General features: G+C 42.0%; 1 protein-coding gene across 1 annotated transcript in view; it reads right to left on the reverse strand.

Annotated features, from left to right (window-relative positions):
* Positions 1 to 13317, reverse strand: part of UQCC1 (ubiquinol-cytochrome c reductase complex assembly factor 1) — a 95419-nt gene that overhangs the window by 70620 nt on the left and 11482 nt on the right. The window contains exons 3-5 of the mRNA XM_074969799.1: positions 12136 to 12240; positions 4759 to 4866; positions 1987 to 2059 (exon numbers count right to left, since the gene is read on the reverse strand). Of these exons, the coding sequence (XP_074825900.1) occupies positions 1987 to 2059; positions 4759 to 4866; positions 12136 to 12240 (286 nt within the window). The remainder of the gene's footprint in view (positions 1 to 1986; positions 2060 to 4758; positions 4867 to 12135; positions 12241 to 13317) is intronic.

Here is a 13317-nt window from a genome sequence, read left to right on the forward strand (position 1 = left end):
ATTCTAGAATTTAAACAGTTCGTTTATTGCAGGAAGGGGCATACTGCTTCAGCTATGATACATCCTTATGCAAAAACCTGCTGCGTTCATAGTGAGTCAGGAAAATCAAGACTCCTGGCACAAGTCCCTAAAAGGCAATGGCTTTAGACAAACTTTTCACTGGTTCAGGAAAATGCATTCATTTTAATATTCTATGACGTGTCTGAAGAATATCTTCTGATTGGCTCAGACAAAAGGTGTGGCTTGTTCACGGCTGATTGTCCCGGAATTGCTGGTATTTAACTAGTGACAGCCATTGGGGACAGATGCTTTTCTATTTCTATTTTAAAGCTCGCTCTCCCTGTGATAATCCACTTTAATTTCTCTCTCTGCTATTCGACCAGTGAGAGGCTTTTTTCCTTTTTTGTTATTTTAAAACTCTCTATCACTTTGTTTACTCTGCTCTATTTTCCCTCTTTCTGCCATTCGACCTGTAACAGGCTATGGGGCTTTTTTTCCTTTCTTGCAGTTTTAAAACTTTCTCACTTGTAATATTCCACTTAATTCTCTCTTTTTTTTTTGCCTTTTTTCCTTGTCTTGCTGTTTTAAATTTCTCTTTCATTTTATCTTGTTTAATCCCCTTTATTTTTTCTGTCTTTTTTCCTGTCCATGTAACTAACTCTTATTTTCTGATAATCCTCTGTTTTGTAAATTATTTAAAAAGTGCTTAATGCTTTTTAATGCTAGTAGCCTATTTAAAAATACCTTAAAATGACACTAAATATATTAAAAAAAACCAGCACAAACACTATTTATACATTTAATCCTAATGCTCCCCAGTTAAAACTAAATTCAAAATGGCTGCTATGCCAAAAGTGTAACTGTCCAAAAATAAGACTGGGGCAGGACATAGAAGAGGGCATGGAAACCTGTCAAAATTACGTTGTGATGAAAGGTACCGAGGTCTTCACTTACTAATATTAATATTAGTTGTGTTCTGATTTTTTTTTCTAAATTTTTACCACTATCATCACTGTAAATGTTCTGCTAAATAGAGTCAGAGACCCAATTAAAAATGAAACGGAAAACCCTGGTCATGAGCACATATAAAATACCAAAACTAAAGAGAAGTTAGCCAAGAGAATGTTTGTGCATAAAGGAAAAGGTCCCAGATTTTCAGAGCTAATGGTGAATCCTAGTTCTTAGGAAATTCATATGCAATTTCCATCAGGTTTTTTGACAATTCAAATAAGCATGAAAAAAATGCCACGCTTCCCACACTGACAAACAGCCAGCCCTGTTGTGTGGCTGGAGAAAGGGAGTTGTGTCTCCAGGAGCTAGCTGTCCCGCCCCCACAACAGTGGAGAAGGGTCTTCCCAGTCCAAGACACTCCCATACATCAAGGGGAAAGGGTGTTCTGGTTGTAGTAAGACCCTCCCCTCTATCCAGGGGCTTGTCCCAATTCTAGACCCATGTGCCAAGACAGGGTATGGGTGAGTAGGATGCGCGCGCGCATGCATGCACACTCTAGATGGCCCTATCACAGTGCTGGAATGGGTAGAATACCAGGGGCATGCTGTAGCCAGCCAGCTATACCACAAATATGGAAAGGCTGAGAATATAGATTTTAGCCTGCCCTACCTTGGCCACAGGGGAGGGGCATCTTCAGGTTGTAGACAGCCCTCATGGGTGGATCATGCTGGGTTCTGTCTGGCCACATCTTGGAATTCTAACCCTCCCTCCCCCCAGTGCAGAAGGTGTAGGAGAATGAGACGGCAGCAGCAAATTCATTTTCCATAGTCTGACCCAGCCTCATAAGGGGGGCATGGGGCACTGCTCTTAGGGCAGGACAGTTCTATACAGCCCTACCCCCACTACACAGGGGAACACGTTTGGTTTCCAGCCAGGCCAACCTGTCACAGGCACTGGGTAGTCCAGGTTCTAGCCAGCCCCGACCTCATCTGGGGCACACTCCAGGTTCTAGTATCCTAGAGAACAATAACTTACTGTGAAAGAATTCCTCGTAGTCAGTTCTCTCCACACAGCAAGTGTACATGCGCAGAGCCGCTATCTTAATCTTCTAGAGAGAGAGAAAACACAACACATGTAGTACTCACCAAAAGGTCGCCATGAAGTCTGGATAAGTTACACAAGCGTACACAGTGCTCTTCTATGATCGTGTATACGTGTATCCATGTGTTGGATTAGACACTCATTTTAATGCCCTTCCTTAAAGCCATCCCAACGCATTTCAAAAAGAAACATGTGCAGATGGGCCTGTTTTGTCTTTTATGATTTCCTCCAATATCTCTCAGTGTTGATTTATACTATTCTGAGACGAATTTTGCACAAGTCAATTTTTAAATATTTTTAAAAATAAACCATTGATGTGCCAAAGACTCATCAAAATTTCTCTTTTTAGCTTCAAATACACTAATAGAACAAGCAAGTTTAAGGTGCTAAAAGAAAATCTCAGACAAAGACCTTGGTGATATAGATTTAACGTGCCCCAAGACTTGGTAGTCTTGTTTACTACCTTCCAGTGCAACACTAGCCTGTTCATTACATTTTTTAAAAATAGGATACAGGCAGTCCTCGACTTTACGATGTTCAAGTTACAAGGAACGGCACTTACGACGCTTCTACATTGACACTCTGATTCGACTTATGACTATAGGTTTCGAGTTTACGACGCTCGATCCCAGAATGGAATAGACTGCAGTTCCGAGTTCCGACATTCCGATGCAATTGTAAGGAACCAATTGTGTTGTAAATCCGAGGACTGCCTGTACACAAATCAGAGACAGAAGAGGAAAACTCTTAACTGCTCCCCTCCACTCACCTTTGGGAAGGGACTGGGAGAAGTAGGGAATTCACAGCACTCTCCCTCCACCTGTCTTTGGGACTGCTAGGGAACAATGAGCCCACCATTTTAGGCGAACCCACCTCAAAGTGAACCATAAACCCACTGAACTGGTAGACCACCTAATCAGAATGTGTGCCCTCTGCATTTTAAGACAGCACATCAAAATACCAAAAGGTGAATTTAAGTCTGATCTGACTACAAGGAAACTAGGGAAATAATTTCCAAAGGAGGAGAACAGCTTTAAGGCACAATTGTTCTCCTCATTCAGTAGTCTTGAAGTTCTGCCAGAAAAATGGAAGATTTTGACATCCAAAGCTCTCTTAATCAGAATTATGCCTAAACTCTTACGTGCCATTACAATTACAATTGAAAATGCACCACTTGAGTTCAGACTTTGTGACAACACCGATACAATGAGAGATTATCAATGCAAAATTATTTCAGTTAAATTTTATGGAAATTTTGTTCTGGTGTATTGTTACCTCTGCACAATGACTGAAACCAATATAGTTAGTATGGGCTCAGTCTCAATTAATTTTCATCCTGACTTTATAATCCTCCATTAAATATACAATCCATTTTCCTTTGTTTTATTTATAGTCTTTTTAATGACCCTTTTCACCATAGTACCTGAACATATTACAGACATTAACGAAATTATCCTCCCAACATCCCTGTGAGACAGAGTAGCATAATCACTATTTTAGGGATGGGAGAAACTGAGGCACAAATATTAAGTGATTTGATCCAGGATGACACAGGAAATCTATAGCAGAGATCTCCAGCATTTGCCATACGTAATGTTAACTGCCCGTTATTGGAACATCCTCATTCTTTATTAATTCAGTGTGTTATCTGGAGAGAACTGAGCAGAACATATATTCTCTTGAAGAAAAACTGAAAAGAAACAAGCCTCTCTCTAAATAACATGCAACATCCCAAACACATGCACAGACACCAATAACCACTCAAGAAGGTCAGATACCCACATTTAGATCTTTAAAGGAGGACACAACTCAGTTACTATATATAAGGGAAGTTGAGTTACACATAAACTTAACTCAGATTTCAAATCAATGTAAGATTAGCTCAAGAACTGTCATGTGATGCTCAGCACTCAAATTCTTATTTTCATTTTTATTGCTATCATCATAGCACCTAGAGACCCCAACAAGATCAGGACCCTTAGTGCTAGGCACTGTACAAACACACAGTGAAAGACAGTCCCTGCCCTGGAGAGCGTACAGTCTAAATAAGGAAGGCAAAGGGTGGATGAAATTTTACAGGTGGGGAACAGAAAGATTAAGTGACTTACCCCAGGTCATACAAGGAGCCTGTGGCAAACCCACAAAATGAACCCAGGTCTCTAGAGTCCCAATCTAGACTCATAACCACAAAATCCATCATCCCTGTAAGTCCAAGTCCCTGGACCAAAAGCAAGTGATAACAAAGCAGAGGCAGTGTGGTCACCCTTTGTTGGGACCAAGAGAGAAAGCAACATGCAATGCTCTTCAGCAAAACCCTCTGGACAACTCGGAGTCGTGTTCACAAGCACCCAAAGGGAACTGCTGCCAGCTTCCATTGCTGGAGGGTAACTGTGATGTGGGAACTTTGATGGATGAATAAAGTGAGGAAATAAGTTTTTGGGAATCCAAATGGCCTTCACACTCATTTACACACCAAAATAATAAAACTCCTACTTGTGTCAATGGAGGCCCTGTGCATATATCAAGGCAGGTTAAAGCCTTGGGTTATTATTCTCCATGTTGTGTGAGAGGACTTTATATGGGTAATATGAAATGGGACTGTGCACATAAATATCCCTCCCATGTCACAAAGAACCTAGTTTTCAAAACAGATGTAAAGTAACCAACTACAGGAAAATATTAAGACTACCAAAATAATTGCTTTACCCATTTGTTATATTTCAGTGGTCCTGTGAATCCCATTGCTTCTATTATCTTTGTGAAGGCACTCACTTTCTCTTCAGATGGCTGCAGGGAATCTTTTGCAGCAAGAAACTGTAAGGTAAAACAAGGTAAAATCTAATAAAACACAGAACCACATGTCCTTATCCCAGCAATTCAATCTGATCATTTTCGATAAATAAAAAATAAATCTGAAATTTTAACTTCCATTGTAAGTTGTCTTTATAACTAAATGCATTGCACAAAACTGACATACCAGCACTCCTGAGAACACACTACACCTATACACAGATTACGCACTGATTCATTTTATTTCGAGTGATAAGAATCTGTATACACACCTCCAGCCTAGTTTATGGGGGCCTAACCAATAAATTAAAGTAGAACTGTACCAACATTAAAGATTGCCCAGACATAGACATGCTAAATCACATTAGAACAACTGAAAGACAATTACTCCAAAGTTAGAAAATGACAGAATTTTCTTGCAATGTGAATTTCGTTGCCTTATGTATACATATTTATATATTTTAAGGCAGAAAAGACCTTTAATGGTCTTCTAGTCTGACCTCCTCTATTGCACAGATAATAGAATTTTACCTAATAATTCCTGCATCAAGCTTATAAATTGTGATTGAGCTCCAGTGTATTTTTAGAAGGACACCCAATCTTCATTTAAATACATCAACTGATGGAGAATCCATCATATACCTTGGTAAGATGTTCCAGTGATTAATTTATCTGATAAAAATGTGTACCTTTTTAATGTTTGTTTTAGGTCACCATTTCTAATAGGTATAGTTCAGAAATCTGCCTACATATTCTGTATCCTTCTATACCAATATTCCAGTCATGTGTATTATCCTACCAAGTCTCTATGATGCCAACTATGTCACAGCTGTGATTATTCGCTAGTACTTATAGTTCTTCCTGTTTATTCCTATACGCCTTAATGCTCTGGGCCACTATGCTGACAACCTTGAACATGCAGAGGCTGCCTGGGCTCGGCTATACGTCAGCCCTCAAAGTCAGATGATGTGGCAGCAACAGCAGCTCCTCCAGCAGCAGCAGGTCTTCTACAGCAGTGGAACCAGGAAGCAGACAAAGAAAAAGAGCAACCGACAGGAAAAGGCCAGTTCCTGGAGCAGGTTTACAACATGCAGCGCTATCTCTGGGTTCAGGAAACCAGCATGGATTGGTGGGAAAGACCTGGGATGACCAGCAGTGGCGAGAACTACTAACTGTGGTATGGAACCTATCATTTAAATCAGCTTCTGTACCAGATGACTGGAGGGTAGCAAAGGGGATACCAATATTTAAAAAAGGCTCCAGACGCAATCCCAGCAATTACAGGCCAGTAAGCCTAACTTCAATATCAGGAAAATTGGTTGAAACTATACAAAAGAACATAATTATCAGACACATAGATGAACACAATTTGCTGGGGACGAGTCAACAAGGCTTTTGTAAAGGGAAATCATGCCTCACCAATCTATTAGAATTCTTTGAGGGGGGCCAATAAACATGAGCACAACGGTGATCCAGTGGATATAGTGTACTTAGACTTTCAGAAAGCCTTTGACAAGGTCCCTTACCAAAGGCTCTAAAGCAAAGTAAGCATTCATGGAACAATAGGGAAGGTCCTCTCATGGATCAGTAACTGGTTAAAAGACAGGAAGAAAAGAGTAGGAATAAATGGTCAGTTTCAGAATGGAGAGAGGTAAATAGTGGTGTCCCCAAGGGGTCTGTACGGGGACCAGTACTGTTCAACATATTCATAAATGATCTGGAGGGAGGGGTAAACAGTAAGGTGCCAATATTTGCAGACTATACAAAATTACTCAAGATGGCTAAGTCCAAAGCAGACTGCAAAGCGTTACAAAGGGCTCTCACAAATCTCCGTGTCTGGGCAACAAATTCGCAGATTAAATTCAATGTTGATAAATGATAAACAAAGTAATGCACAATGGAAAATATAATCCCAACTACATATACAAAATGATGCGGTCTAAATTAGCTGTTACCATGCAAGAAAGAGATCTTGGAGTCATAGTGGATAGTTCTCTGAAAACATCCACTCAAATGTGCAGTGGCAGTCTAAAAAGCTAACAATGTTGGTAATCACTAGGACAGGGATAGATAAGAACGAAAATATTATTATGCTGCTATATAAATCCATGGTACACCCACATCTTGAATACTGTGTGCAGAAGTGGTCACCCCATCTCAAAAAAAGATCTATTGGAATTGGAAAAGGAACCAAAATTAATATGGGTATGGTACAGCTTCCATATAAGGGATTAAAAAACGGATTTTTCAGCTTGGAAAAGAGATGATTAATGGGAGGATATGATAGAGGGCTATAAAATTTTGACAGGTGTGGAGAAAGTGAATAAGGAAATGTTATTTATTCTTTCATATAACATACGAACTAGGGGTTACCTAATGAAATTAATTGGCAGCAAAAGGAAGTATTTCTTTACTCAACGCACAGCGTTCAACAAAGAATTAGATATTTTCACAGAGGATAGGTCCATCAATGGCTTTTAGCCAACGTCTGCAAGGATGCAACCCCATGCTCTGAGTGTTCCTAGCAGCTGTTTGCTAGAAGCTGGGAGTGGACAAAAGGGGATGGATCACTTGATGTTTGCCTGTTCTGTTCATTCCCCCTGAAGCACCTGGCATTAACCACTGTCAGAAGAGAGGATACTGGGATAGATGGACCATTGGTCTGACCCAGTCTGGCTGTTCTTATGAGAGACTTTCGTGGGAAAGGCAACCTTTCTAGAGATCTGTGTTGACCTCAGCTCTACAGCAGCAGCATACAAACATGCGGTGCCCCATAACCCTGGACAAGCGAGTCACAACTGTCATCTAGAAGCTGGCCACCCCAGAATGCTACTGGTCCATAGCGAAACAACTCGTTGTGGGGAGATCAATCACTGGGACCACTGTCATGCAGGTATGAAACGCAATGCCAAAGAAAAAGTACTGTTGCAACAAGTTATAAAGTTTAGTGATACTCACAAAGTTACTGATAGTTTTGTATGCATGGGATTCCCTAACTGTATTGGGGCAACTGATGGGACCGTGTGCCTATTATTTGCCCACTCCATCAGGGCTCAGAATTCTTATACAGAAAAGGGTACTTCTCCACTGTGCTCCCAAGGCTTGTGGGTTTACAACCACTGTGGCAGGCTTACAGACATAAATGAAGGCTCCATCATATTAGGCTCTTTCAGAACTCAACTCTATTTACCATAATGGGGAAAGGACAGTGAATGGTGTGGACATTGCTCCATTTATCTTGGGAGCCTGGGCTTACGCTCTGCTTCCCTGGTTCATGAAGCCATTCATAGGCTGCTTGGACAGACGGGACTGTTCAACTACCGCCTCAGTAGCAGCAGAGTGACAGTGGAACGTGCAGTGGGCCGTCTGAAAGGGAGCTGGCACTGCCTGGGAACAGGTTGGAAGCAGTCGAAAAAAATATCCCAAAGATTATAGCGGCATGTTATATTTTGCACAATATTTGTGAGAGTAAGAGAGGAAAAATCAATGGCAGTGGGTGGGAGGCTGAGGTGTAAACACTTGCTCAACAGTTTGAGCAGCCAGCAAAGCATCCAATACGAAGTGCAAACAGCAAGGGCAATGTTGTCAGGGATACCCATTGCTCTTATTTTGATTCTCAGGCCTGAAATAGTGCAGGTGAGTTTTTTGTGCAGTTCAGTGTTGTTTACGGGAGGTGGACATCCAACATTGTGGCAATCCCTATTGCACTGTGTGTCTTTGCCTGTATGTGTTTGTGAAACCTTATGAATTAGTGCAAATGTAATTATTTTCTGTGTAAAATGAACTGTTGACTCCTTATGAATGTAATGTTAAAGGCTTTTATGATTAAACAACCTATTATGTCACAAACAGAAACCTTCCACTGAAATGAAAAAATGACTATTAATTATAAAAATCAAACAATCCATTGTCTAACTACTAGGAACTACATTAAACCAGCAAAGAAACTAAACAGCGCAGTGCAAGGCACAATGCATGGAGTGGGCTTAAAGTCAAAGGCAAGCATACATTTTGGCCCTGCCTCTTCTGGTTCGTGGGCCTTCTGGCATAGAGCCCTGAGGTTCGTAGTTACTAGGGACAGTAGGGGGCTCAAAAGAGCTGGGGTCCTAGATGCCACTGTTCTTGGTTCACTGAGCTGGGCCCTGGGAGGGGAATGGACTCTGGGAGCAGTGCTGCAAGGGTATAGCAGGGAGGAGCTGTGTTTGTTCCTAGTAGCCTGTGTTGTCCATGGGCTGCGTAACTGGTGTTGGTTTGCAGTACCACATTGCCTGCTTCCCTAACAACAACAACAGGACATTGGCTTCAAGAGTTGCTAGAGAACAGAAGCAGCTAACAGGAGAATTTTGCGAGGGAGTTCTCCAGGTGAAGGAGAAGTGACTATGTGGCCCTTGCTGTTGTCTGTCTGTCTGTTTGCTGCTTGACTGACCTATACATAGGGGTCTGTTTGGGGGGCTGTGCGCTGAGCCTAGCAGCCTGCCAGGCAAGGCTGAGAGCTTCTTAACAAAGCCTTCACCCCTAATCCTTTTAGCACCCATTCAACGTAAACCAGGAGGCACAGCTACCCAGGAGACACTCAAGGAGAACAGGCCTTTAAAAAGCCAGCTCCAAAGCAGCCAGAGGAGCAAGCAACCAGGAACAGCTAACGGGAGTTTTGTGAGGGAGTTTAGAGAAGGAACATGAGAGCCAAATACACCTGATTAACATTCTCTACACTTAGGTCAGTGAATACCCCTCTCCCCCCAAACCAAAAAAAGCTGCAGGAGTAAAAAGAATGCAGGCAGAAGTCCCACAGCAGGGTGGGGGCTTTCCAGTTTATTGCACTGAATGCAGCATGTATAATGCATGCCTTGTGCGTGGGTGGCATACACGTGCATTTGGTGCAAGCAGCTCATGACCCTCAGAGACCAAGTATGGGCTCTGGAGACCAGAGTGGCTGAACTGGAGGAGCTGAGACAAAGAGGTACACAGATGAGAATTTCTGGGACACAGTAGAGTGGTCCCACCCCCAGTCTGCAGCCTATGTGCTGTTGAGAAAGATGAGTGTCTCAGGGAAGGAGAGCATCAAAGAGAAGCAATCTCACAGTTGGAACCCTCCTTCGAGATTATGTCATGGTGTGCTCTCGCACTGAGAATCTCTCTCCGGGGAAGGGAATCCCAGTTATTAGAAAGAAACAGATAATAATGGGGGATTCATTCATTAGAAATATAGATAACGGGCTTTATGATGACTGGGAAAACCTCATTGTGAATTGCCTGCCAGGTGCAAAGGTTGCGGATCTCTCGAGCCATCTAGACAGGCCTGCGTGCAGTGCTGGGGAGAAGTGGCTCATTGCTCTGTCCATGTCACCTGCCTCTTCATATTCCTCAATTGCTACCAAAGCTTCTTGTCCTTACCTTTTCATGATTAGTCACCTACCTGTAAGATCTATTATCTTATACTGTTGTGCCCTAGATTTGTTTGGGACGTGATGCCTGTCTTGACTGCTACTCCATTTCTCCCACATATACCTCCATGTTTTCTTTCATACTGCGTTTCCCTTATACTGGGGAAAGACACTGTAAAAATCTGTAAAGCCACTACCTAGTTCTCTTTCAAATCCCTCCTTAGAATTTAGCTCTGTCATAATGCCTACAAACCATTGCCATCTAACCAAGCCTAGGCCAGTAGCAAGCTGGGATTGTTGTCAGGCTTTGTATATGAATGTTATTGTTCCTTCATTCTCCAACCCACTCCACTTCTTATATCTTGTGCACCTGTTGTATTTTGTCATTTTCTTAGCCTGCAAGCTCTGTGGAACAAGGACCACCACAGTTATTATTTGTATTATGGTAATGCCTAGAGGCTATCACCAAAGACAAGGACCCATTGTGCTAGGCACTGAACAAAAACATAACAGAGATGGATTCTGCCCCAATGAGATTACAGTCCAAGTATAAGACAAGAGGCCACAATAGACGCGGGGAGAAAAGGAAACAAAACAATACTGGTCAGCAGGATACACTGTGTTCACAGCACACCATCATTAATATTTAGTCTGACAGTATTAAGCGTTTGGTGAATAGCAAAATTTGCTATACCTCCCATCATTCCCCCTCCCCACCCACACACCAGAAAGAGAGGGGAAGCATCCTCGTCCCCTTTAAAAGTGGGGGCAACACTTCCATTTCTTTTCTCCAGATGGAGACAAGATAAAATCTGCCCCCTATTATTACTTCTCTTCCCATCTCAGCCCCATCCCTCACAGGCCTTTTGTTGGACCTTTCCCAGCAGCTCCCTGTCACCCAGTTGGGGAGAGAGAAGGGAACATGACACTTTTAGTGCTCTGCCTTCTGAAGGGATACCTTGCAGCTCTCAAATCACTGGTCTTGGTCTATGATAATATCTACTCTATAACATTTAATGTTCCGATTGAGTAAGTTCATCTCCTGGACTGTTTAAAAAAATCATCACTTAGAAACATATAAACATAGGGCTAGAAAGGACCTTAAGAAGTCATTAAGTCCAGCCCTCTGCTCTGAGGCAGGACCAAGTAAACCTAGACTGTCCCTGATAGGTGTTTGTCCAAACTATTCTTCAAAACCTCCAATAATGGAGATTCCACAATCTTCTTTGAAAGCCTATTCTAGAGCTTAACTATCCTTATAGTTAGAGAGTTTTTCCTAATATCTAACCTAAATTTACCTTGCTGCCAATTTAGCCCATTATTTCTTGTTCTACCTTCAGTGGACATGGAGAACAATTGATCATTGTCCTTTTTATAACAACCCTTAACATATTTGAAGACTTATCAGGTCCCTCCTAAGTCTTCTTTTCTCAAGACTAAACATGCCCAGTTTTTTTAATCTTTCCTCACAGGGCAGGTTTTCTAAACCTTTTATCATTTTTGTTGCTTTCCTCTGGACTCTCTTCAATTTGTCTACATCTTTCCTAAAGTGTGGCACCCAAAACTGGACACACTACTCCAGCGGAGGCCTCACCAGTGCTGAGTAGAGCAGGACAATTACCTGCCACGTCTTACATCGTACTCAGAGTAGTTATCAGTCTTTCAACCAGTTATGCACCCACCTTATAGTAATTTCATCTCCAGCACATTTTCCTAGTTTGCTTATGAGAATGTCATGTGGGACTGTGTTAAATGCGTTACTAAAATCAAGATGTAGCACATCTACTGCTTCTCCTCGTCCACTAGGCCAGTAACGCTGTCAAAGTTACCCTGTCACAAGTTAAAGGTGTCTGAACAGTGATTGCAACAACAAAGCGTCTGATAATAAACAATATCAAACTATTCTAACCTGATCAGTGCTGTGAAGCATTCTCCTTTGCTGTGTTATTACACCACTGGTTGGTATCAATCCACCACATACTTTATTCAGCTGGGGTCGGCCAGTCTCATGCCTCTGGTTAAAGTGACAAAAGAGAAGTGAGAACAGTGTTGAGGAATAAGCACTAAAACTGTGTTACATTCAAACATTCACTAATTTACAGTCATAGAAGTTACAGATGAAAAAGGCCTATTAGGTCACCAAACCCATCTCTCTGGGCCCAATATAGGTTTGTTCCCTACTGTACATTTGGTAATATTTTGAATATCCTATGGAATGGGCTGGCAGTTTCATGCATCTTAATATCACGAAATTTGTCCTGAAATTTAATCTAGATTTTCTCTCACATTTTTGTTCCATTAATCCTAGTTATACCTCCTTGTACAACAGTAAATAATTCCTCTCTCTCCTTGGTGTTAACATCCTTTCAAAGACATTTTATATGGGTTGGTGATTTGATACTATAGTTATCTGAGTCCTATACAAATGATACACCAGGTTAGATAATCAGGTCACCCCCACTCCTGAACAATTACTGCTTAGCCAAGCTATTTAGCTCTTATGATTAATACAATTAGTAAACAAACATGGGCTGTAGTGTCTTCATGGCCTGCATGACAGATTTATATCTCCACCATCTTATCTAGCTGAAGTGGTTCAGACATTTATCAAGTGTCTAAGGGTATGTCTACACTATGAAATTAGGTTGATCTTATAGAAGTCGATTTTTAGAAATCGATTTTATACAGTCGATTGCATATGTCTACACTAAGCGCATTAAGTCGGCGGACTGCGTCCTCACTACTGTGGCTAGCGTCGACTTTCGGAGCGTTTCACTGTGGGTAGCTATCCCGCAGTCTCCGCTGCCCGTTGGAATTCTGGGTTGAGCTCCCAATGCCTGATGGGGCAAAAACATTGTCGTGGGTGGTTTTGGGTACATGTCTTCAGTCGCCCCTCCCTCCACGAAAGCAACGGCAGACAATCGTTTCGCGCCTTTTTTCCGTGCAGCCGCCATACTGCTGTCAGCAGACAGTGCAGTAGGACTGTTAACCGTTGTAGCCATCCACTGCTTCCGCTGCAACTCTGCTCTCCTGGTGCCATGAATCCACCTCGCAGGTCCTCTCGTCGCTCTGTATAAATATCTATTCTCGT

This window comes from Natator depressus, chromosome 13 (assembly GCF_965152275.1).
Source record: "Natator depressus isolate rNatDep1 chromosome 13, rNatDep2.hap1, whole genome shotgun sequence".
NCBI classification, from domain to species: Eukaryota; Metazoa; Chordata; order Testudines; family Cheloniidae; genus Natator; species Natator depressus.